Source organism: Panthera tigris, chromosome B4 (assembly GCF_018350195.1).
Source record: "Panthera tigris isolate Pti1 chromosome B4, P.tigris_Pti1_mat1.1, whole genome shotgun sequence".
In the NCBI taxonomy this organism is placed as follows: domain Eukaryota; kingdom Metazoa; phylum Chordata; class Mammalia; order Carnivora; family Felidae; genus Panthera; species Panthera tigris.
The window spans coordinates 4,067,109-4,090,464 of record NC_056666.1 but is presented as its reverse complement, the minus strand read 5'-3'; the positions used below and the strand labels follow the sequence as shown (position 1 = coordinate 4,090,464).

The 23,356-nt window shown below is 41.5% G+C and overlaps 1 protein-coding gene across 1 annotated transcript in view; it reads left to right on the top strand.

Annotated features, from left to right (window-relative positions):
• Positions 1-1,355: 1,355 nt before the first annotated feature.
• The window catches only part of LOC122240209, a 201,145-nt gene continuing 179,144 nt past the window's right edge, over positions 1,356-23,356 (top strand). The window contains exons 1-3 of the mRNA XM_042990999.1: positions 1,356-1,441; positions 2,977-3,148; positions 12,437-12,948. Of these exons, the coding sequence (XP_042846933.1) occupies positions 1,356-1,441; positions 2,977-3,148; positions 12,437-12,948 (770 nt within the window). The remainder of the gene's footprint in view (positions 1,442-2,976; positions 3,149-12,436; positions 12,949-23,356) is intronic.

Sequence of the window (23,356 nt, the reverse complement as noted above, 5' to 3'; positions counted from 1 at the left end):
ATGCAACAAGTCTGGCCTCTACCAAACACCCTTGTTGAATTTGCTTTGAAGTTTACACATGAAATTCCAAACGAGAAACAGGGGCATAACCTTACATTTAGGTTAATTTTACTAAAAGCAAAACTAAAAACACAGCTTCTCAGGTGTGGTCCTGTTACAAGGAGGGGATGACGCGTGTGAGGAAGAAGAGGGAGTGGGTTGGAGAATGAGGCACAAAATCGTCTAGCATCCACTTCCACCAATGGCCCCCTGCCGCCCTAAGGACCTTTCCAGGTAGGACATCTGGTGGGCAGAGGTGTGGTAACTGGGATGCCACACCCCACCCCGCCACGGCACACCACCGCACGCATTTCTCGTGCCGTGACGGTACTGCTGGACCAGCACAGAGGCGCAGCTGGTGCCAGAATAATCTATACCACACGCAGAGCATCGTGGTGATCTCCTTTGCACTCAGGCTCACTTCCATGGCATCCACGTCTCGTGAAACCCGTGTTTAAAAATATCTTGCACTGGATCATCCTGCTGTCAAACTGGCTGCAAGGGAGCGTCTCCACTTTTTAATGAAGGAGCATACCGTTGCCAGCACAGAGTCCAGCATCATCAAAGTTCTCAGAGGTGTAGTTTTATGCAACAAATTTGTCTGCAGAACCAGGGGCGGGGTTGGGGGGGGGGGAGCCACAGGCAAACGAGCTGAGAATTGTTAATGTGAGAACGGTTATAAATTGTGTGCATCATGTTACATTTTTTTAATTGCAGAAAATAATCGGAATCAAAATAAAGGAAGACAAGAGAAACATACGACTGTCAAAGGCGCATACTGGCTTTCTCTGGGTGGTCCAGAGTCGGGGGCAAAACCAGGGTAGATGGTGGCTGTTGTACCCGCCTCCACGGTCCGTGAATGATCGCTGCACAGGCCGCGGGGCAGACTCCCACGGCCACAAGTGGCCTGGGACTGTCCGTGTGTATACTCAGTCTCTCAACGATAATTAATTCCCAAGAAGGCCTCATAAGTAGTTGTATTTAATGCCAAAGGATCAAAGGGTTTACGATATGATGGGAGAAAACACAAAAGGGCCCAGTATCATTTTTGAGTGCCTGCTCTGCTACAAGAACTACTTATCGCACCTATGTTTATATAAGTGAAATGGAAAACAAATTATATTACACCATCTTGAGGTGGAGAAATAGACCCACAAGAACAGACAGAAAATGGCAGAGGAAGGTTTTCAAACGTGCTGATTTCATTTGGTGGAAGAGGGCTCTTAAAGCTGCACGTGTATATGATTCACCACGAGAACGTGGGCGGTCAGGAGTAGCAAGGAGCCCAGCTCAAGCTTTCTTCAAGAACAGGGGAGATGGCCATCCCAGGGCAAGGCTTACAGGGGCCCCACAGCTGGATCCAGGCACGCCAGGAGACCACCACGGCGCAGTTTCCCTACACGTTAGCCTCCTTCTAAGGCTGATCATGGTTCTTCTGTGGCGGCCAAGTGCCAGACCACAACCAAACACCCCCGGGAAGGCAACAGCCCCCCCAACGTCTAGGAGCGGGAGGAGACAGGAGACACAGATACACACAGGCAGAGAAGCTTCACTCCTGTTTCCACGCTCCCCAGAAAGCACTAAGAAACTTTATTTTTCCCCAAGAAGGAGAAACGGACACTGGAGATGCAACGACAGTGGCCAATACAATAAAAGAGGAAGACAGCCTTCTTGTATTAGCACTTACACTGTGAGATAGTGAAGATCATACTGTCAAAAACGGGACACTGTCATCTCACAGAAGTTCCAAAGCATCGATTTTCATGGTTTCCTCAAAGGTTCAAGATATGTGATCCTAAATCGTGACACTTTAGTGTTTTAAGAGATTAACATTATTCTGATGAATAAAATAAATTCATGTCCAATGCCTCCCCCCACCAAAAAAAGAAAGCAAAATTGACTTCGTCTCAGGTCATGATCTTGCGGTCCGTGAGTTCGAGCCCCGCGCTGGGCTCTGTGCTGACAGCTCAGGGCCTGGAACCTGTTTCAGATTCTGTGTCTCCCTCTCTCTCTGCCCCTCCCCTGTTCGTGCTCTGTCTCTCTCTGTCTCAGAAATAAATAAACGTTAAAAAAAAAAATTAAAAAAAAAACCGCCAACAATTTCAGAAAAACCACAAGTATTTTTGGTATGTTTCCTTTCAATCTGATATGTGTATATATTATTATTTAAAGCACCAATCCTCAGCTGTATTTATGTATCCTAACTCTTACGTTATAATTCACTCCCATTGTAATTCATAGTAATGTGCAATTCATTGTAATTTGGTTTTTTCATATTATTTCTAACACTTTCAAATCAATGCTTATTTCAGTCGTTCTTAGTAATACTAAAATTGAACGCTATAGGGTTTTCTAACATGGCTGTGACCACAGAGAATGTATTTTTACACAGTCCTGACTGTTGACGTTTTGCAGTTTCCATGCCCGTTTATCCAAAAATTAACTGGAATAATGATTTATAATACTAAAATGCCAGAGTTCATTTTTTTTTGGTTACGTTAACTTTTATTATTATTTTATCGCATTGTGTTCTAGAAAACACGGCATGTGAAATTCCTGCTTTGGGGAAAACGGATCATTGTTTACACAAAGTACGAGATGTTCCTTGGATGTAATGGCATCTCATAACCTTTTGTGACATTTCCATGGGGCATAGAAACGACGTTCTGTCCCTGAAGGATCGTGTTCACAGGCTGGGGTTTCGGAAGTGGACCCCGAGATGGGGTACTGCATGTATGTTTCTATTAGGGATCAATGGCTGGGAGAGGTAGGGGAGGAAGCAGGAATGGGCCGACGGCGGAGTCAGAGTGAATGTGTGTGCAAGTCCGAACAGAAGGAGGTTCTGCAGCCAGCACTAGCCACGAGAGTTATTCAGAATGGAAGGGACAGACCAGACCTTGTCCTCCCCCATAAGTCCCTGTAACTGGCCGCCCCCAGGAAGGCTGTCTGGATAAGGGACTCTGCAGACGAGGCGAAGCCTGGAGGAGCTGACCAGCAGGGACAACAAGTCTACCTCAGAAGGGCACTGGGTCTTCTCCGTGCCGACCACCGTGTAGAGCAGAATATCCTCATGAATTGCATCAATCAGACTTTCTATATTCTAGACTCAGTGAGTATTTATTGTGTCAACTGGATGAATCAAAAACTGGGGAAAATGTGTTGAAGCTGCTATATTTTCATCAAGGTCACCTTATATTTCTTTTTAAAAACATGCTCATCTCGAATAATTTAAGCTAAGAAGGTAGAAAATAGGGAAAAAATTCCCATGTACTCTTCCCTCAGTGTCTCCCTCACAACCACAATACACTGTCATGAGCAGAAGGCTAACACAAATAAAATGCTACCCACTAATCCACAGATCTCATGTGAATCTTGCCAACTGCCGAACTATCACCCTTGCTGTTGTTCGAGGAGAGAGAGAAGCCCCGATCCCCACGCCTACTGAGTGTCTCGGGCCTCTAGTCCTCTCCAGTCTGCAGAGATGATCAGTCTTTATTTGTCCTTCAGGACCCTGAAATTTGGAAATTTGAAGTGTACTGACCAGTCATGTTCTAGAATGGCCCTCGAGTTGGGTTTGTCCGACATTGTTGATTAAATTCAGGCGAGGCACTGTTTTACAAGAATACCCCAGAATCTGTGCCTTTCTCAGTGCGTTAAATTAGGAGCTTTGTGGTGTTGATAGCTTTCATTCCTGATGATGTCAACTTTGATTACCTGATGTACAATTTTAATTCCTGACTTTGTCATTAATAAGTACCTTGTTTGGTGATATTTTAGAGTATGTAAATATTGTTTCTCTTTATACTTTGCTAATTTTAGCATCTCTGATGATTCTTCTTAATTTTTTTTAATGTTTAATTTATTTTTGAGAGAGAAAGACAGAGAGACAGAGTGCCAGTGGGGGAGAGGCAGAGAGAGATGGAGACGCAGAACCTGAAGCCCGATGCAGGGCTTGAACTCATGAACTGTGAGATCATGACCTGAGCCAGAGTCAGATGCTTAACTGACTAAGCCACCCAGGCGCCCCAGCATCTCTGATAATTCTTGACTGAAACCAACTTGATTGTGGTGTTTGTAAATGATGACATTCTATTTTCACCATCATTCCTTGTATGTTTATATTGTTGGACTTACACTGTAAGAAAAAGTTTTCCCTTCTCCCCTGTTTATTTATTTGAGTATTTACATCAGGAGAGACTTATGATATATCCACTTCTTTATTTTACAAACTATAATTCGTTACTGTCAGTCACATTGTAGGTCAAACTGTCTCACATTTTCCTTGCATTTGTAAACATTTTGGCCTACAATTTTCTAACATGCTCTTAAGCGCAACAATGTATGCTTTTTCAGTTTTCCCAATCTTACTGACCCAATAAATTCTACTAATAACAATGAAACAAATCTCTGCATGTATTTATATGATACAGATTAGCAAAGCCCATTTGCTCTTTTACCTACACATTTTCAAAATGTTATCAAAAGTGCAATGAATTATTACGTGTACACAGTTCTTGCTTCAATGGTCTTGACTCACTACCTGCTCATTCTGCATCTGTAAAAAATACTACCCCTTCTTCTAAAAAAAAAAAAAAGAAAAAAAGGCATCAAAGAACTAGAATAGTACAGATAAAACTGATCCATTCAGGTCAGTTTTTTTTTTTTTAATTTTTTTTTTTTTTTAACATTTATTCATTTATGAGAGACAGAGAGTGCAAGCAGGGTAGGGGCAGAGAGAGAGGGAGACACAGAATCCGAAGCAGGCTCCAGGCTCTGAGCTGTCAGCACAGAGCCCGACGCGGGGCTCGAACCCATGGACCGCGAGATCATAACCTGAGCCAAAGTTGGACGCTTGACTGACTGAGCCACCCAGGCGCCCTGTTTTCTAGTTTCTTTTTTTAAAAATTTTTTTTAATGTTTTAATTCTTTTTTTTTTTTTAATTTTTTTTTCGACGTTTTTTATTTATTTTTGGGACAGAGAGAGACAGAGCATGAACGGGGGAGAGGCAGAGAGAGAGGGAGACACAGAATCGGAAACAGGCTCCAGGCTCCGAGCCATCAGCCCAGAGCCTGATGCGGGGCTCGAACTCACGGACCGCGAGATCGTGACCTGGCTGAAGTCGGACGCTTAACCGACTGTGCCACCCAGGCGCCCCATGTTTTAATTCATTTTTGAGAGACAGAGAGAGACAGCATGAGCAGGGGAGGGGCAGAGAGAGAGGGAGACACCGAATGAGAGGCAGGCTCCAGGCTCTGAGTTGTCAGCACAGGGCCCGATGCGGGGCTTGAACACACAAGCCACGAGATCATGACCTGAGCTGAAGTCGGATGCTTAACCGACTGAGTCACCCAGGTGCCCCCCACTCCCCGCAACTCAGGTCAGTTTTAATCAGAATTGTAAAATCAGCGATATGAAAATAAATCTAGCAAAAATAAAATCTAGTTATTAAAAAAAAAAAAAGCTTTCATGTGAATTGTAACAAATTGTAACATTTATCAAGAGTAAACATCCTCATTATTTTTTGAAAGTTTGTTGCCTCAAACACTACTGTGTCTGGCACCAATAGTGTAACCCCTGCTCTGTTTCTATTTCACTTGCCTGTGGTTCACCAAGTTATTCGTTCTCCTAACGCTAATGCAATTTCCCCCATAGCCGTGACATTCCTCTGGTCATTTTAATAAGAGGAAATCTGCAATCCATGCCTGTGTCACCATCTGACTTCGAGCTCCTTATGTTTGTTTCTAACAAATTACTATCAGTTAATATACAGACGATTTATGGTAGTGATGAGAATGAGCCTGGGAAGGATATGGTTTGAGGTTTATAAAGTAAACTCAGCTGATGTTGGTCCTGACTAATAAATCAACATCTAATGCTCTGCTATCAAACACTAATTAATTCTTCCTTTCCTCCCTCATATTAATTTAGTGTCATTCCAAGTCTTTAGGGGAGAGTGCTTGCAGCTTTCAGCAGGAACACTCGAATGCCTTGCCAGAGATTTTTATTAATTGCAGCAAATGCAGTGATTTTGGACAACCAAATTTAGAAAAGAAAGATGAGTTTGGAAGACAGTTCTCCCCTTTGGCAAGTATGATATTTCAGGATCTCAATAAATCTTTTTGAATCTAATAGAACTGGAAGTAATTTTTCACATCTTTTCTAATACTCAGATATTCTGGTAATCCAATTACAAGAACCCTCATATTCCAACATTCATATTAACACTAATTTTGAAATACAAAATAAAATAAGTTCAACAAATTAGTTCAGTAACTCTAGCCATAAGAGGATATTTCACTCTAATGACAAAGACATATTTGTACATAATTTATATTAATACATGGCTCACGTATTCATCTAAATATTTAAAATTCTGGTAGCCAGCTAAATCTCCTGTATATAAGTATAAATACCTTTCTGGGATATTTTAAATTTTTCTGAGTTTACTGATCCGAAAGACCATCTACAAATCGTATGATAGAATCTTGCTGAATACTATGGTGTAGTGAGGGATTAAAGAGAAAGTCAGGGTTCTATACAGCTTGAGTGGCTGGTAATTATCAGGTAAACTTAAACGCCTTGGCCATTCATCATACTCTGGTATGCACGAAATGTGAAACATACTCTTTTTGTGCTTTCTGCATGTCTGTCACAGAAATGGAAATCGTACAAGGGGAGGGGGGACCCAGTGAGTGGTACACTCTACGTCAGATGCCCGCACGAGTCTGCAGTACTGCGATCTCCCTGAGTCCACAACCGCACACAAGTCAAGGCCAGGACTTGGAGAGGGGGGCAGTGAATGGAAGAAGGGCTGCTTCATGGAGAGGAAAAGCTTTCCTTCGGTCCAAAACAGGAGAACTCTGGGCTCTCTGTCCAAACCAATGCTAGCTCTTGGGTGTGCAGAGTTTTCATTTTTTTTTTTTTTTCAAGCAATTCAGAATTTTAGGAGTGCACAAAAAGTTTTCAGACATTTCGACATACTTGGAGAGGAGCCCCTACTACAGTCTCTCTCAAGACCTGAGTGAACCCTGGGGCTAGCATGGCCTGCTACGGAGGTGGGGGAAGAATCGGAGGCCTGCAGTCAGCCACAACCCTGGCCCTGGGCGCTTTGGTGTTAAATATCCAACCTGCCTGAACCTGGTCGGGCTATTCAATTCAAACTCAGGACCCATGGCTCCCTGAGGATGGCAAACCAAGATGGGCAAATGGACTTGGAAAGATGCTGTATAAACTATGTGCCGAAAGGAATATAGTTGCTTAGGGAGCCTAAGTTAGTTTAACATCACCAAGGTAGCATTCAGCACACCCTGAAAGGTAAAGCAGCTTCCAAATGTTAAAAATAGGATCAGGGAAAAACTCACCTACTCAGCAAACTGGGCTCAAGGTGTATAAAGTTCAAAGAAAGACCAACTACTGTAAAAGCTGTTGGTCAAGGGTCGCCATGCCTCTTAAATGACAAGGTGCTGAAGGGTACTGCAGGCATACGCTTTGCTAGAAACTGTTCATTTAAAAAGAAGATGCTCGGATAAATCAATTCTGTTAGGAACCTTGAGGAAGGCAGGGAAAAGAATATAAAGCACAGATCAATCTTTCATTTAGGTTTCGGTCTAGAATGTTGGACATGACAATATGTGAACACGTTTCACCTTTTAGCTGCTATTTGATTAGCAAATAGGCTTAAGCTTTCTGCAGACGTTATGTGGAACTACACAGATTGGGTACACGTGTTATCTCTAAACACCCACGGAATCTTGTACCCACTCGGCAACACTGTGTCCCTCCTCGATGCCGACAGTGATACATCAAGACAATTCTTGTTTAAGAGGATTCTCTTCAAATCTAAAGTTACTAAGAAAGTGTTAATATTTCTAGTACCCATGGGTTATATTCAAAACAGAGACTCCTGGAGGGAAATTTGGCTCAAAGGCTCTCATTCTCATGACCTTAAACTGCCTTTAAGAAGTGACATATCGTGGGGTGCCTGGGTGGCTCAGTCGGTTGAGCGTCCGACTTTGGCTCAGGTCATGATCTCACAGTTTGTGAGTTCAAGCCCGTGTCAGGCTCTGTGCTGACAGCTCAGAGCCTGAAGCCTGCTTCGGATTCTGTGTCTCCTTCCTTCTCTGCCCCTCCCCTGCTCACACTCTATCTCAAAAATAAACATTAAAAAAAAATTAAGAAGCGACATATCAGATACATTGTTAGAATATCCAGCACAGTTTTGGATTTTTTAAAAATTTTTTTTTAACGTTTATTTATTTTTGAGACAGGGAGAGACAGAGCATGAATGGGGGAGGGTCAGAGAGAGGGAGACACAGAATCTGAAACAGGCTCCAGGCTCTGAGCCATCAGCCCAGAGCCCGACGCGGGGCTCAAACTCACGGACCGCGAGATCATGACCTGAGCCGAAGTCGGCCGCTTAACCGACTGAGCCACCCAGGCGCCCCTGGATTTTTTTTTACAGCATGTAACATTGAATGTGACGGAGATACTTGCATTTTTCTTGTATCTTCCACAAGGGCATTAGGGGGGAGCTAGTACCTTTGTTTCATTATTGTTTCATCCCCTACAACAGCATTTCACAACATATATTCCTTGATGTTAGCAGGGTTTCTGAGGAATGAAAAGATATCTGTTCATGTAAGAAAAGGGGAACGGTGTCAAGGAAAGTCAAACAAATTTTAAAAATGTTAATTAATACCTCATGACTTCAAAAGTTGGGTAAGTTGTGATGTAAACTCCAACATATTTGATTCACTATTGCAGCGTTTTGCCCTTGACACAATAAAGACAGAATATTTTCTTCATCCACTACGACCCTGTGCTCCCTGTGCTATCACCCCCTCCTGTACCCAGAGGCAGGTAATCACTGCTTTGCTGTCAGTACATACAAAACTTGTGCTTGCTTTAGAATGTTATGCCAGCGCAATTACAATGCACCCTCTTTTGTGTCTGTCTTCGTTCACTCATGGAAATATTTTTGATACACATGCTATTAATAAAAATAAGGCATTTACTTTATTGCCCAGTACTATATTCTATTGGGTGAAGAGACCACAATTGCTTGATCCATTCTTCTGTGGTTAGTGGACATCTGGGTTGATTTTGGTTCAAGCTATTAAGTACAAAGCCGCTTTGTACAAGTCGTCAGTGGCACAGTTCCATTTCTCTTTGACAAATACCGATAGGACTGTTGACTTACTTGTTCATTGTACAGCTGACGTTTGAAAAGCATTCAAATAATTTCCTATTCCCACCAGCAATGTGTGAGATAACCTGTGTCACATCCTCACTAGCACTTAATGATAATAGTCTTCTTAATTTTAGCCATTCTATTGTGTGTATTTTATTTCCTAAATTCAAAGAATTTTTTTCAGTTCTAAAGCTGCCATTTGAAATGGAAATAAAAACTTTATTATTCTTACTTCTTGTTAATACTTACTTTGTCTCATTCGTTGAAAAGGCTTTTATTAATTTATTAAGAATACATAGAATTCCTGCTTTAAAATGTCTGTCTGTTAGTTGAAACATTGGGTTCATCTCAGAACAGGCTCTACTGACTTCCTTTTCTTGTGAGAATGGGTTCTGTTTTTTGGATTCTGTGAGGTCTATTACTAGTGGATTATATCTTGGGTCTTATGAATCTCAAGGAGGCTCTTGATTTTATTATATTTCTCAGATGAATATTGTTGCACATGTGTCAGCAGATACTTTGGTTCTGTTTGAGCTGCAGACTCTATTCCTTAAAAGGCAACTCCGATCTGAGTCAGATCATTTGTCTTCAGTCCATCCTACACATAGGTTTCAGAGCTCAGGCAGGGATGTGGGTAGAAAGATTTGGGTGATTTTCTCTAGCTCCTTCTCTCATGGGATTCTCTCCATCTCTTCAGCATGTGCTTCCCAGCCTCACTTGTCAGATGTCCCTAGCCAGGAAGACTGTGGGTGTCTTCCTTGTCCACTGCACCCCTGCCACCATGCAGGTTACAGAACCTTTATAGCTCCCAGTCTCCAATCCTCTCAGAAAGTGTATACTCCTCACCAGAACCTTTCTGCTGGTGTCCCTTCAGGTAGTTGTTATTTTGTAATATGTCTAAGATTTTCAGTAGCTTTTTTGCAGGGGGTTATGTGGTAGGGGCTTAGTTGGTCATACTTAGAAACTAACATTCATTCATGTTGTAGCTTATATTTTCACTTTTATGGCATCATTAAGGAACAGAATTTCTTAATTTGAATGGAAACCAATCAATTTTTTCACTCTATGGTTACTGCTACTTGTGATCTCTTTACCGAATCCAGGTAATTGAGATTTCCTTCTATATTTTCCTTAAAAAAAATTTTTTTTAACATTTTATTTCTTAAGAGACAGAGAGAGAGCACAAGCAGGGGAAGGGCAGAGAGAAAAGGAGACACAGAATCCAAAGCAGGCTCCAAGCTCTGAGCTGTCAGCAGAGAGTCCGACGCAGGGCTCGAACCCACAAACTCAAGATCATGACGTGAGCCAAAGTCAGGTGCTCAACCAAGTGAGCCACGCAGGTGCCCCTCCTTCTATATTTTCTTCTAGAGGATTTGGTGTTTTAGCTTTCTCATAAAGAACTATAATTTACCAGAATTAATTTTTATATAAGGTATAATTGATCAGAATTTTTTACCAGTGAAAACACTCCAATAGCTTGATTTTTAAAAATACAGTTAAGTAGCTATAGTTCAATGTAGCTAAGTATCTACACATAAAAAAAATTCTAAATAAATGCTAAATATAAACCCATAATTTGTAAATTCCACTTATGATTAGCGTTAACTCAAATTATCTCCACATTAGATACAAGAATCAAACATCAGCTTGTCACCAATTAATCAGTCTTCAAGTGAAGGTACCAACTATGTCAGACTGTTAAAATGACATCAACAAAAATGTTTCTATCAAATTAACTTTTCTCATGCAACTAAATTAGATTTCTCAAGTCAAGCGTGTAATTAGAATCCTTTTCTCTCTGGGATATATACTTTACACATTAAGTGCGCCTGAAATAGTTCCTATTTTGTGAATTAAAATGGAAGAATAAGGCTTTAGTCCCTTCTCCTTATGAATGAAACTCTAAATATGTAAGAATTTAGCAGCCAATCTAGACACTTTTATTCAGTCTCTTAAAATAACTAAAATTACATTATGTCCACCAGCTTACAATATATCTTTAAAGTACCCTATAATCTGTAGTATCTCCTTAATTATCTTTTTAGACATCTCTTTCTGCGTACAACAGAAAAAAAAGCAGAGAAAAGAGTACAAATGAACAGCTAAGAAATAAGACTCATGATCAGAATGTTAAAAAGAGAGTAATGAGATGCTACGCTAATAAAATCATGACTTTTATAATATTTACACTTAATATTTATTAATATGTCTACAAAAAGCTTAGCTTTGTAAAATACTAATTTTTCCACAGAACTTACCATGTACGTGAAATGCCCACTGGTTTTCTTGGCATTACCTCTATTCAATTTTAAGCTATCTACAAGCAGGTTTCCTCTTACTCATCCCTCTTTCCCCAACAGTAATATCTTTCCAAAGCATGATGAATGATGCTAATTGTATTGTAAAAAGAAAATTGACCCAAAGACTGAAGACGGAAAAGGTTCTACAACCTGACCCCTAGATGTACGGGGTACTCTGTGATAAAATAAACCAGGCACTTTACACGTGTCCGTTACGTCTGCTGAGCTCTATCCCAAGAATTCATTTTGATTAGGGAAAAAGAAAATTTCAAGTCAGAGCACGTGTCCATACTACCATTACGATTTTAACGTTTGGTGATCCCTGCTCGTTGTCATGGATCACCGAACAGCACTGTAAGTGGGATTTAAAACAACAAAACCAGTGACATGTGGTTAAACATCACTGAATAATTCAAGATGTAAGCAAGAAATGTACCCCATGCCACCGCCTGGGCAATGTTTTGCATTTCCTGTGCTCTCCTCCCCACCCCTCACACCTGTAGTCCTTCTACCTTTGCTTGACTTTATGGGAAACATGACGTGACGGTTGACGTCTGTGCACCTGGTGTCAGCAGGTGCCCAGGGGCGCGGTCGCACCTCCCTCCGGGTGCCCGGGTGGGGGGTTCGCGGGGGGGGGGGGGGGGGGGGGTAACACCTGACTCGGGGCTGGGAGTGAATCGGAACGCCCTCCAGCAGGCCGACGGGCCTCGTCCAAGAGGCCGCCCCTTCCCCTTAGGAGTGACGACCCCTCCCCTCCGGGCCAAGGTCACCGGAGCGCCCGCCGCGCCACCTACTTCACACGCCACCTCCCACGACGGTTCTGCTTGGGCAGCAGCCTGACAGCCTCGCGCGGGAGCCACACCCTCTGCTCTCGAGTCTCCAGCTCCACCGCTCCGCCTGCGTCAGCACAGGGGCCCGCTCCTCACAGAAACCTCAAAGAAACCTTATCCGCGACGGAGCGGGGCCTTGCAGGCCCGCCGCCCGGCTGCGGGGCGGAACCGAGGGCAGACACGCCCGGGGCGGGGCCACGCGCCGGCCGGAACCCGCGGACCGGAAGTCCGGCCGCCGCGTCTTCCGCCCGGCGCGGCGGGAAACTCGGGCTGGGCAGCGTGGCGGCGGCGGCGGCGGCAGGTTTTCCGAGGCTCGCGGTGCGGGCGGAGGGCGGCTCCCGCGTTCAACAGGCTGTGCAAGGAAGCGGACTGGTTTTGTACACGCGGAACTTCCTGCCTGCCGGTAATTGGATCGGAGGATGCACCCCCGGTCCTTGCAGGCCGCCGCAGCCCAGCGGTTTCCCAGTGTAGCCCCGTGGCGGCTGAACCGCAGTTTCCACTCGGTCAGCCCCGTGTTTTTGCGCAAAGCGACACACCGTCCGGGAGAGGCCCGGGATGCTCGCGGGATCCAGCGTTTCGGCATCTTGAGTAAGTCAGCCCTCAGCACGTTCTCGTGCGGAGCCCGGGAGGGGACGCGGCCCACACGGGAGTGGAGGATGGCCCTAGGCGACGGGATTTGGTGTCAGGTGAACTGATTGCGGATCTCATTGAGATCCCCGATTCCATGAAGGCTTCACAAGGCACGGCGCAGGCTTCGCAGGTCTGGCGCGGTGCTTGGTCTGCTGTTGCCCCTGTGCGCTTGACCTTTGCTGCCAGACCCTCATTCGGTACGGGGAAGGTGGAGTTGGCGTGGGTTTAGCGGTCGGTTTTTCCAGGACAGGGGAGAGGCTGCAGGACGGCCCGGGCTCGCAGGAGCCCGGCGCCGTCTTCCGCTTTTAAAGACGTGGCCCTGGGGTCCCCTGCAAGCAGCTCTGTGTCCTTTCCTGAGCCCGTCACCAGGTTTGCTGAGGTGATGGTGGGGGGGGGGGGGGAGGTAAGTGGCTGCTAGCTGCTTCCTCTCCTTCACTGAAATGCCCTGGAGCACCTGGCCCGGCTGAGGCAGGCTGTGCTCGGCTTCCAGCTTCTGCAGATGGACTTTTGCCCCCTCCCCAACCCCCCCCCCCCCCCCCCCCCCCGTGGGCTCTCTGGCTCCCCGTGCGCTCCGTAGTCCAACCATGTCTCCCAGATCCCCAGCCGGTCCTCCAGTCCCAAGCGGGGAAACTGCTCCGCACGTCCGACTGCGGGTGGAAGAGCAAGAGCCCCTCCCCCGCTTGGGGGCAGTGCCCTCAGTTGCCCGGATCCCGTGACACGATGTCATTGCCATGTGCACGAGCCACGTGCTGAAGCCTGGCAGCCCCCAGGCTTTCTGTCACATCACAGGTACCAAGTGAAGGTGGTTAGATATATGTACATTTTTCAAAACCGTTTAAAAAAAATACGATGTCTCTTTGTGGTGGGAACAAGCCAGAATGTGGTCACGGAAGGAGCAACAGCTGAATCAGGAGAATTGGGGCGGATAAAGTCCTTGTGCCCTTCTGCAGACATTTTTCCGACTCCGTATTTGCGGCCCGTAAAGAAGAGCGTGCGGCTCAGAACCGCTGATGTGATGTGCAGAGCCTCAGCCCAGGAGCTCCTGGCCCGGTGTCTGGCCTGTCCTCTGCCATTGGAGAAAGGCGAGAGCAACAGGTGTGAAGATCAGCTTCATCAGTGGTTGTGCAAAGACTCAGGAGCATTTGCCGATTCAGCTTCCTTGCCTCTTTACCTTCCTCACACGTGGATTCCACTGCCTCTGTCTTAGATTGTTGACCTGGGATGAGAACCTCGGCACTGCCAGCCCTCAGAATGAAGGACAGGGAGCAGCTGCAGCTGTCAGAGGCAACAGTCATCTCTGACAGCACCTGAAGCACCTACAAAAGCTGCTCCTGAGTTCAAGGGAGGAGGAAGTTGCCTCTGAGCCCCATCTCTGTGCACCGCTGCACGCGGTGGACGTTTGAGCTGCCTGACCTGAGAGAGAGAGGGAAGTCTCTCCAGAAAATTTCTGCTTTTACTCAAAATTCAGTGAAACCTTGGATTGCGAGTAACTCGTTCTGAGAGTGTTCCGCAAGACCCTTTCTAGTAAGTTTTAGCTTGATAAACGAGCGACGTCATGCGATACGAGTAGTATGTGATGCCGAACGTCACATGATCACAACTGAGCCAATAGTTCTTGAAATTCGTTTTGATATACAAGTGCTTTGGATTATAAGTATGTTTTCAGAACAAATTATGCTTGCAAACCAAGGTTTTACTGTAATGTTATCCTCAGATGCTTGATGCACTGTTGGAAATATAATTATTAATCATGGAAATAAACCACTTGAAAGTTAAAAAAGAAGGATATAAGATAATAATAAATGGGTCAATTCTTCAAGAAGACATAACAATCCATTAACGTATATGCATTTAGCAACAGAACATCAAAGTATATGAAGAAAAAGCTGATAGACCTGTAAGGAGAAAGATAAAACCACTACAGCTATGCCAGTAATTGACAGATCAAACAGGCACAAAATGAGTAAGGATCTAGTTGAACAGCACAATCAGTCCACTGGGTTTCAAGTCCAGCAGATTACACATTTTTTTTCAACTTCACATGGAACATTCACAAAGATCATAGTCTATGGCATAAAACATATCTTAAGTATAAAAGGATAGAAATCTTACAAAATAGGCTCTCATAACCCAATGGGATAAAACTAGAAATTAATATCAGAAAGATGGCTGGAAAACCGAAGATACTGGAGATCTGGCAACACATTTTTAAAAACTATGTGGGTCAAAGAAGCTTCAAGAGAAATTAAGAATATGAGAAACTAAATAAAATTAATTTTTTTAAAAATTTGAATTAAAGTTTGAATTTGAGTATAAAACATCCAGAATTATGGGATGCAGTAAAAGCGATACATAAAAGGAAACATACAGCAGTGAATGTGTACACCAGAAAGAAGACAGATCTAACATCAGTAAGGTAAGCTCCCACTTTATGAAACCAGAGAAAGAAGAGGCATTCAAATCTAAAAAGTGCAGAAGAAAAGTTAGAGCAGATACGAATGAAAACAGGAAAACATTATAGAGAGTCCATAAAATCAGAACCTGGTTCTTTTTATTGATGAAAATATCAATAAAATGGTAACCCTCTAACCAGGCTAAGTAAAATAGAAAAAAGAGAATGTAAGAGTTACTGATACCAGAAATGAAGTAGAGCTATCACTAATGATTTCATGGACATTAAAAGAATGGTAGAGGAATATTATGAGCAATTCTATGACCTAAAATTTGATAAATTAAATGTATGAATTCCTTGGAAGACACAATCTAACAAATTTCCCACAAAGAGATGTGGGTAATGTATTGAAGAAATGGAATTAATCTTTCCAAAAAGAAAGCACTAGATCTAGATGGTTTCACTGGTGAATTCCCCCAAACATTTAAAAAAACAATACCATTTATCAACAATTTCTTTCAGAAAATAGAAGTCGAGGTAATACTTCCTACTCATTCTTTTTTTTTTTTTTTAAACTTTACTTATTTTGAAAGAGAGAGAGGGAGAGAGAGAGAGAATCCCAAGCAGACTCTGTGCTGACAGCACTGAGCCCGATGTGGGGCTCAAGCTCACGAACTGAGATCATGGACTGAAGTGGAACCAAGAGTTGGATGCTTAACTGACTGAGCCACTCATGTGCCCCAGTACTTCCTACTCATTCTATAAGGCCAACATTACCCTATGCCACAACCAGATAAAGACATTATGGTAAAGGAAAACTACAATATTTCTTGTAAGCGTAGTAGCAAAATCCTCAATATAATATTAGCGATGGGAATCCAAGAATATGTAATAGAATTATATACCACAACCAAGTGAGAATTATTTCAGGTATGCAGAGGTGTTTAAAGATTTGAAAATCCATCATATCAACAGGTTAAAGAAGGAAAATCTTATCGTCATGTCAGTTGATGCAGAAAAAACATTTGGCAAAATCTAACACACTTGTTCATCTAAAAACTCACTGAGAAGTGTGAATAGAGGTGGATTTCCTCAACTTGATAAGGAAAATCAACAAAATAATTTATAAGCTAACATCATACATAATTGTGAAAAACTAGAAGCATTCTACCTGAGATCAGGACAAAGCAAAGATGTTCCCACTCATCACTCTTTAACCTTATATTTGAAGTCCTGCCTAATGCAATAAAACAAGAATAGGAAATAAAGGTAAACAGGATTAAAAAACTAAAATTGACATGATTATTGAAAATAAAAGAAATCCAAAAACTCATGGAAATGGTAAGTGATTATAACAAGGTGCAGGATATAATGTTAATATACAAAAATCAATTGTTAACCTATATACCAGCAATAAACAGTTAGAACTTGAAATTAAAAACATCAAATTATTTTAGCACCAAATACGAATTATTTTAGCACCCCAAAAAAGGGTGTACATAGAAATAAATCTAACAATATATATAAGATCTATTTCAGGAAATATACAAAATTCTGATTAAAAAAAATCAAAGAAGAACCAAATAAATGGAGAGATATTCCAGGTGCAGGAGTAGGAAAAATATTGGAAAGCTATTTCCAACTTGGTATATAGATTCAATGCAATCCCCCCAACATTCCAATAAGTTGTTTTGTAGATACCAAGAAACTAATTCTAGGGGCACCTGGGTGGCTCAGTTGGTTGAGCGTCTGACTCTTGATGTCAGTTTGGGTCATGATCTCATGATTGTGAGATCAAGCCCACATCAGGCTCCATGCTGAGCATGGAGCCTGTTTGGGATTCTCTCTCTCTCTCTTTCTTTGCCCCCCCCCCCCCCCCGCTTGCACACACGTTGTCTCTCTCTCTCTCAAAATAAATAAACTTAAAAAAAAAGAGAAACTGGTTCGAAATTTTACACGGAGAGGAAAAAGACCCAGAATAGCCAATACAGTATTGAAAAACAAAGCTGGAGACTGATGCTACTCAACTTCAAGACCTATAAGGCCAAAATGATATACTTTATTTGGATAAATTGTGGTATTGGCAAAACAATAGATAAGTAGATCGATGGAACAGAATAGAGGTCCCAGAAATAGATCTACTGATTTTTGACAATGGAGCAAAGGCAATAAATACGGTGGAGCACAGGTAGCCTCTTTAACAAATGGTTCTAGAACAATTGGACATCTACAGTCAAATCAAGACACAAAGTTTATACCTTTCACAAATAAAGTGGATTATTGACCTAAGAACAAAACACAAAAATTACATAACTTATAGAAAATAACATTGAAAAAACTTTAAGTGACTTTGGATCTGGCAATCGCTTTTTAGATATAACACCAAAAGCATGATCCATTAAATAAAAAAAATTATGTTAGATTTCGTTCAAGTTTGGAATTTACGATTTTTGACAGATACCGTTAAGTGAATGAAAAGACAAGCCATGGATTGAAAGAAAATATTTACAAGTCACATATCTGATAAAGGATTTATATTAAAAATATATCAAGAAATCTTGAAATTGAACAATAAGAAAGCAAGCATCCTCACTAAAAAATGGGAGATCTATACAGATGCCTCAACAAAGAAGATAAATAGATGGCACATAAAGCATCTGAAAAAATGTTTTATATCATGTAATTTCAGGGAATTACACATTGAAACAATAACGAGCACCACTACGCATCTACTAGAATGTCCAAAGTCTAAAATGCTAACACCACCAAATGCTGGTGAAGAAGCAGAACAAAAAAAACTTTCATTTATTGCTGGTAGGAATGCAAAACGGTACAGCCACTTTGGAAGATAGTGCTTTCTTACAAAACTAAGTGTATTTTTACATGTGTTCCAGCAATAGTGCTCCCTGGTATTTATCCAAATAAAGTGAAAACTGAAAAATCCATACAAAAGCCTGCACATGAATGTGTGTAGCACCTTTGTTCAAATTGCCAAAAATTAGAAGCAATGAGGGTGTCCTTGTATAGGTGAATTGGTAAATCAGTCCTGGTCCATCTATACAATGGAGTACTATTCAGTGATACAAAGAAATGAGCTCTTAATCCATGAAGAGACATGGAGGGGCCTTAATGCGTATGACTGAGTGAAAGAAGACAATCCGAAAAGGCTCCGTACTCTGTTACCAACAACATGGAATTCTGGAAAAGTAAAAACTATAGTAAAAACTAAATTATCAGTGATTTTCAAGGGTTAATGGGGGGAAAGAGGAGGTCTATACGTGAAGCATAGGGTGTTTTTAGGTCGGTGATGCTATTCTGTATTATACTCTAATGGTGGGATACAGGACATGATGCATTTTTTGAAACCCTCAGAAATGTACAACACAGAGTGAACCCTAATACCCACCATGGGCTTCAGTTAATACCGAGGTATCAATGCTGATTTATCAATTGTAATGAATGTGTTACAGTAATGCAGGATGTTAATAATAGAAAAAGCATAGAAAAGGGGAGGAATACACGGGAACTCTGTACTACCTGTTCAGTTTTCTATAAATCTAAAATTTCTGTAAACAGTAATGTCTGTTAATTAAAAAAAAAGGTTTAGTGCATAGCTGTCTCTTTCACCAGTAAAGCACAGTTGATAATCTCAAAAAAGTTGATGTTGTCAGATTTTAACTTTTGTTTTTCTAGTGAGTATAAAATATATTATGGTTTTGAGTTCTGTGCATATCGCTAAGACAGAATATATACATATCAAAAATACATGTATTCGTATAAGAATGAGTACTCCTCAATATTTGGTTGTCATATGAATGCATTATGTTAGGCTTGTTTTGTTTAAATATTCACTTACTAACTGATTTTACTGTTTGTTTGATCTGCCAGTTACCAAATATCTGTATGGAATCTCTAACTATGATGATGAATTTTTCAATTATTCCTGTATTTCTAAGTGTAGGATTTCGTAGTTTATTGGTTAATGCAAATATTTTATTAAATTCTTTTTTTTTTTACTACTGTGATTTTGAGAGACAGAGAGAGACAGAGCACGAGTGGGGGAAGGACAGAGAGAGAGGGAGACACAGAATCCGAAGCAGGCTCCAAGCCCGGAGCTGTCAGCACAGAGCCTGACGCGGGGCTCGAACTCATGAACCGCGAGATCATGACCTGAGCTGAAGTCAGAGGCTTAACTGACCGAGCCACCCAGACACCCCTCAAATTTTTTATCATTATTTGATAGCTCTAACTTGAGTAAGTTTTGGCCTAAGATATATTTTACGTGATAATATAGTCATACCAACTTTCTTTTGTTTAGTATCTGCCTTATAGTTGATACAACCTTTTTAAAAATTATTTTTCAATCTTCTTTGTCCTAAAGTTTTAGGTTTGTCTCTTGTAAATGGCATATACATAAATTAGTTGATTTATCCATTCTGACAACCTTGTCTCTTAACTGGAGAGACAACTTTATTTTGTTGAAAATAAAGTTTTTGGTTGATAGCTTCCATTTTTGCTGATGAGGGGGTACGTTTAACCTTCTTGATCTTTTTTAGGTATTCTTTGTTTTGCTTTGTCTTGTTTTATTCCACTTTTTTATTAATACCTTCTCTCTGTCTTTGCGGTTTAATGTTTCCATGTACTCTGACTAGTTTTGCTTTTTCTATATTTGTGGTTTGGAATTCACTGATATCCTGAACTGGAGTATTAACACTTCCTAGAATTTCCAGAACATTCCCAGCCATTCTCTGACAGTCTCCAGTCATTCTGGTCTCTCCTCCAGGAACTCCACGTCCAGCGTCAGATGGCTTCCTGTAGTGTCTGTTTCTCTTAAACTCCTGTTGCGCGTTGCCAGCCTCTGTCTCTTCTGCTGTCCCGAAAAAATGTTTAAATATACGTTGTATTTCTTTAGTTCTTTCTTCATCTAGAGGAACTGCTCTTAAACCTGCTGATTTTTTTTTTTTTTTTTAATTTTCATTCATTTGCTTTTCAGGCCTGGGTTTCCCTTTGGTTATTTTCAAAACGTTTCATCATTTTCATAGACTTTTGCTGTTTAGTCTCATTTTGGTAACTTCTTTACCTTGCCTTTTTGTAGGTCTTGTGATTTTCTTTTTAACTGTAATCTCAGTTTTCCTACAAGTTTATAGTGAGAGTATTCTGCAGAGTGAGTCGAAGTGCCATACCTTCAAAAGGAATTGCATTTTCTTCTATGTATACCCTTAACCTGGGGCCACAGTACATTGATTTTTCCTTTGGAGGTAAATTCAGCACTGAATTTCACATGTGGCTTGGCTTTTTTCTTCCCGCCTGGGTCAAGGCCCTGTCCTGTTTTATCCTGCAGGGCAGGTTCTGCTTCAGCATGCCCCTGCACAGAGGCCTAGATTTCTGGGTCCTTTAGACCCTATATCTGAGTCATCCCCTTCTTTAGCTTCAGTTCTTAAATCAAAACTCACGTCCACCAAGTTTTATTCGATATCTTAGAGTGAAATCAAGTGTCCTGCTTTTCTTTTGGATCCCATTTGTACATTGGTTTTCAGTTTTTCAGACTGCTTCCCTTCCTTGACAGCTGACGAATGCAGTGTGTGCCTGTGTATATGTGTGTGAGTATGTTTAAGTTTTCTTCTGACATTTTCAGTGGTGTTTCAGTGGAAAGGTTTCTGTTTAGGGCATCTGAAAGCTATCCTTTCTCCTGTCCTTTCTGTTGTTACATTCTTCCCTCTTTTCCAAACTCCCCATCAAAACTGGCCTGTCCTTCTAGACGTAGATGAGTGCTTCAGATGGTTTCCTCTTGCCCCTCATGAAAGTGGACTTCTGCTAGCACTTTTAGGCAAGGTCGATCAATCTGTGCAATGCAATTCTAAAGCAGTTGTCATCACTTAAGGAGAAAGCAACTGGGGTACAAATCTGTAGGATCGGTCATGTGCCTCTAGCAGCTTCTGTCTCCGTGCAGCTTCCCCAACCTCTTCCATAAATCTGGGTGGAAGGATCATGTGAGACACCGTATGTGAGGCTGCTTGGTTATACACCATTCCCCCAACATGTGCGAGCTATTTTGGTTTTTCGACTGAAGACCTTATAGGTCCGAAAACCATATGAGCCAAAGCCATGAGAAATAGGGACAGTTTTAAGGAGTGATGTAAATTTGTAAGTAAAGAATATTTTTTTTGATCACTGGGGTTTCAGTGCCTCTCTGAATTAGTCTATACACTTTATTCTGTCTCTCACACATGTGCAGAGAAAATGTTTTGCACCATAAATGCATTGTCTGTCCTCATGGATGTTTGTAAAAGACAGCAAAAGAAATCTCCTTTGTAATGCAGCTTTCCTCAGCATCAGCACTGAAATGGAATCATAAACCATAGTTAATTTCATTTCCAGAATTTTTATAATAGTAGGACAGCTGTTCAGCATAACTTTTCCTGTTGCTTTTCAATTTACGGTACATATGATAAAATAAATTTGGAAGTAAAGGCCAAGAGGCTTGGATGAACTTTATGAAATTTAATTTGGCTGTGTCAGGGGCTTATTTTTCATTGGAACATTTTCAGTCTCATGGACACTGTTTTTGAATAGGTACCAGTTTCTCAAACCTGGTTTAAGATACGATTTTAAAACTAAGCTGAATGGCAGTAATTAGGTGAAAAGCTGGTTTGAAAGTCTTCTGTATTTTCTCATTGGTAAAGTGTTTGGGAAAAGGGTGGATTCTGTTTTTATAAGCCCACTACTTAACGTTACCCATTTTGATACCAAAGTGTAATTTTTCAAATCAAATATTATACGGTTAAATATTCAGATATACCAACACTAATATTTTGTAGAAAAATCCTATCTCTATTCCCATTGTTGCATGTTCAAATATAAGAAAGTCTTGAGCCAGAGTATTGAAGCCAGAGAGATAAAGTCATTTGTTCAGGTGTGTAAATGGAAATTAACTTAACAATGGGATCGATTGTATTCATTTAGTGTTTCAGCTTGACAGATTATAATTATGAATGCATGGCTTCCATTTCTTGTATCTGTAAATAATGGCCGGAAGTGAAAAAGGATGCAGCTAGTAAAGATCAGATTAGACCACTAATTCTTCTTAAAGCATTTTTCAGAAAACAGAATTTACATTATTCATGGTGCTTAAAATGCCAAGGAACAGCCAAACTTTAGTCTCAGCTGGGCTCCAACACCTGGTTTTTAACCACACCATTTTTTAATTCTTTTTTGGTAGGATGATAAGCATTTTGAAATTCAGAAAGCTTCCTTCCATGAATTTTAAGTGTGGGTGGATCTCAGAATACCAATGATACAAGTATGTTGAGAAATTACATTAACTTTAGGGTTTTATGACTCAATCTCCCTTTCAGAAAGAATCCTACCTTTAATTACTGTTTGTTGAGAATACTGAATATTGCAGCCGTAGAACAAGAAGTCCGATTGATAGGGAAGATCTCTCCATCTATGTCCCCATTGCAGGGGACATAAGATCATCTCTCAGATTTGAAGTGAGAAAACTTTCTTTAAGCAGGAGCCAACAGCAACATCTGTGCACAACTAATCCTGAACCTGAACCAGCTCTTTTCCATATTTTAGAATATGCCCATTTCCGCTCATCTTAACTTTTCATTTCATAGGCTCTGGCAGCCACGCGCGGTGAGAAGGACTACTTTGTAATCATTTTGATTTATCTATAAGCAGGACGTTTGCAAAATCCCTTAAGAAACTCATCCTCACAGATTTGTAGCTCAATTAAGTAGATTCAATTAGTCAAGATAGGCTGGCCGAGGAGTATATAAGGCTCAAATCCCAAAAGATTCTAGGATTTTGTGCAGTTCGTTGTTAACAGAAAACCTCATTTCCTTGCAATGATACATCTTCAAAACATTTGGAAAGCAAACTGCATCTCTGACAAATGATGTAAGTACAGTTGAGTTTTGCAGCCCCCAATTTTCCCTACGCCCTGTCTTTGGGAACGTGGGTGTAGGG